At 48.0% G+C, this 3156-nt stretch overlaps 1 protein-coding gene across 1 annotated transcript; it reads right to left on the reverse strand.

Moving 5' to 3' along the window:
• Positions 1-262: 262 nt before the first annotated feature.
• On the reverse strand, positions 263-2821 carry LOC133048037 (calcitonin receptor-stimulating peptide 1). Its single transcript, XM_061131592.1, has 4 exons — positions 2738-2821; positions 1599-1693; positions 708-845; positions 263-416 (listed from the first exon to the last, which is right to left on the reverse strand). The coding sequence occupies exons 2-4, from the start codon at positions 1682-1684 to the stop codon at positions 263-265; spliced, it is 378 nt and encodes a 125-aa protein (XP_060987575.1). The 5' UTR covers positions 1685-1693; positions 2738-2821.
• Positions 2822-3156: the final 335 nt, after the last annotated feature.

Below are 3156 nucleotides of genomic sequence, written 5' to 3' on the forward strand. Positions count from 1 at the left end.
ATTTCCTGGCAGAGGATCTCAGTGTCACAAGAAGAGACTGAAAAAATAGAGAAAAATGAACCCAAGTTTTAGGGTTTTCAGCTATTGGGACTCTATGTTCTTTCTCCAGACACTGGTGTGGGCTCCTTCCCCTGTGGATTTTTCACCCATATGAATCCATGAAGGGTTAGAGTGTGGACTGCACCCTGAAGTACCCAGTCAGTTATCCTCCCATCTAATAGTACAAAGAGCAGTCACCTTATTTTGAGAATCATTTCACTGCTTAAAACCAGTAGTTCCTGCGGGGCCCACTGAAGATCTTGAAACCCATCTTGGTCGGCAACAAGTTGCTCCTCACCATACTCCCAGATCTGCTCAGCCAGCCTGCCAGGCGATGGGTCATGCAGGTGGCAGTGTTGCAGGCTCTCTTCTGGATGCTGATTTTCAGGATAGAGAAAAAGGAAAGGCCTGTTACTGATAGTAGGTGCTGCCCCACAGAATCATCATGGAAAATTACTACTCTGAGAGGCACCAATAAACCTTAAGTATTTCTGCTAGAAATGGTCATAATAGCAGAATATCACAGGCCATTGGAGAAAGGGCCACAATCACTCCCCATAGACATTTTTAGGGGTGTCAGAAAACCCAAAGGTGGCTCCAGGATATGCCTTTCTGGGCAGGACAGGAGGGAGAGGATGCCTTGTGTTGGGTGGGGCAGGGCATCTCACCGGGAGCCCTCGGTCTTCTGAGCCTTCTCCGACTCCCGAGCCCTCATCTGCTCGTAGTCATTCACCATCGCAGACAGTAGGAGGCGTGATTCCTCCTCATCCAGGGTAGCAGGATCAAAACGACCATCAAAGACAGACCTAGGGAGGGGAAGCAAGTTCAACACCAGCTCTGAGCCCCGCCGCCCAATACCCCCACCTCTAGGATAAGCAGCTAGGTTTCCTGGTTTCTGCGACTTCCCCTGAGGATGTGACTGCCCCATCTCTCAATGGAGAGGGCAAGAGGCCAGTAATCCATCTAAAAATGCTGCTTTTCCAGAATTTAGGCTCTGGTGTGACCTCAAAGAAGTGGTTTGCTCCAAACCTCTAGTAGATTATCTGGGCCTGGGAAAACTGATGGTTAGATTTTCAGGAATTTTATGAACTTAGTGTTAAATACAGCCATTATTAAAAATTAAATGATAATGGTAGTTAAAATCTGAAAATGGTTTCCGTTTAGTGTATTCTAAATGAAGGTGAGAAATTAGATATATAGGTCCCATACATCTAAATAACAAATTTGTTGGCAAAATAATTAGCAGATTAGGATGCGATCCATTTCTCAAATTATGGTTAAAGTAATAAATAGATTTCCTAAAGATACAAATATTTGGTAAAAAGAAATAAGTTATATGAAATTTACAATAAGAATATAATGTATATGTCTTATGTCTATTTGTAAACTGTGTGCTACATATCTTTGCCTCATAAAAATGATAAATTTATATATAGTTTACATTCATACATTACCAACCCCTCCATGAAAGCCAGATATAGCATGGTACAACTGGGAACACAGAATTTTATGAACTAGGGGCCAGGGGAGGTGAGAGAACCCTAGCAGGGCTTTCTTACCTGAGTGGTGCTGCGTGATACATGCCTGCCTGGTACAAGACCAGGATGCCGAGGACCAAGAATGGGGGGAACTTCCAGAATCCCATGACACCTCTCTGTAAGGGAAGAATAATGTCACCACCGGTAGCAGGTCCAAATTCCCTGAGCCCACTGATCTGGGCTCCGCTCCTGCCTGTGCCTCTAATTCCCTTGCATCCTGGCTTCAGGCTGGTCATTTCACTCCCCTTCACCTCCTTGGCAAAGTAGACTTCTGGATGATCCAGTAAGCCTGTAGGATGCTTGGTTTAGAAAAAGAAACCTTCCGGGAGAACTGGGTGAGGAAATTTCTGAAGATAGCCCCCTCCCCAGCACCCCACACACTCTCACATACAACCTGTTGGCCAGGACTCCTGGGAGACAGACTGGGTCTGTCTGTACCTGTCACCACAGCTTTTCCCCTTGTACAACTCAAAGCTGTCATCCCAGTGCTGGGTTTTCCCTCCTACCTGATTGGGGGAGGGGGTTAGAGAGGACTTATCACTGTAGTTGGAATCCTTGAGAAACTAAAGAGCTCAATTCTACCAGTCAGTCACTCCACACTTTTGCAAAGAGGACCCTGTAAGAAGCAAGTTGGCAGAGTCTCAAATTGGGACCCAGGACGGAAACTGGGGAAAAAGTTCCCAGAACCCACAACAGGGGCTTTCATTTAATGACTGTCTGCCTTTCAGTCACTGTGCCTGTTTCCCACCTGCCTGCACTGTCCTGGGTTCCAAACACATTTCCCCCGGTCTGCTAGGCATGAGATGTGACCCGTGACAGCACTGGCCGCACAAAGCTATTCCTGCATCAGGATCAGCCTGCAGTACCCGGAAGCTCCAGCATCCCAGACTGACCTAAGCACAGGAGCCGCGGGAAAGAGACTGGAGCCCTCCTAGGCACGAAAAGAGTGAAGAAGGGAGTTTGCAAACTGAGACCATCCAGTGTTACCTGTGGAAGGAGTCTTGCAGAGTAACTCAGCTTGTGTGAAGAGACTTGGACAGGAGTGGACAGAGCCGTTGAGACAGGAAGAGATCCGCTAAGAAAAAGTACTGGAGAGAGGGAGGGAAGCAAGGGGAGAAAGAGAAACAGAATCCCAGCTAAGCAGTCATCTCCGGGCTTACCTGACAGCCGGCACCAGGTGGCTGGGAGCAGAGGAAGGAGCAGCAGCAGTAGCTTTGGTGGCAGGCGATGGCACTCTGGCAGAAGTGGTGGAGACACTTGAATGCCTCTGAATCCTCCCAGCATGAGCAGCTGCTTTTATTCCCGCTGCTGTGGGTCTAGGGGGGTTCCAGGAGCTCCGGGCAACCAATGAGGGGAAGGATGTGAGCCCCAGAAGGATTGTGTCACCACTTGCGTCCAGAACATGGAGCATCCAGAAGTACCACCCCACTTGTATTTGCATTGAGGTCATTGATGGCGGGCGTGGGAGGGGGGCACAGAGGGGGGTTGGTGAGGACAAACGAAAAACACAGGAAAAGTAAGTTGGAATTTGAGGACAATTTGACGTCACAGTTAACTTTACCTGTTTGCTTTCAAGGAT

This window comes from Dama dama, chromosome 1, assembly GCF_033118175.1.
Source record: "Dama dama isolate Ldn47 chromosome 1, ASM3311817v1, whole genome shotgun sequence".
NCBI lineage: Eukaryota > Metazoa > Chordata > Mammalia > Artiodactyla > Cervidae > Dama > Dama dama.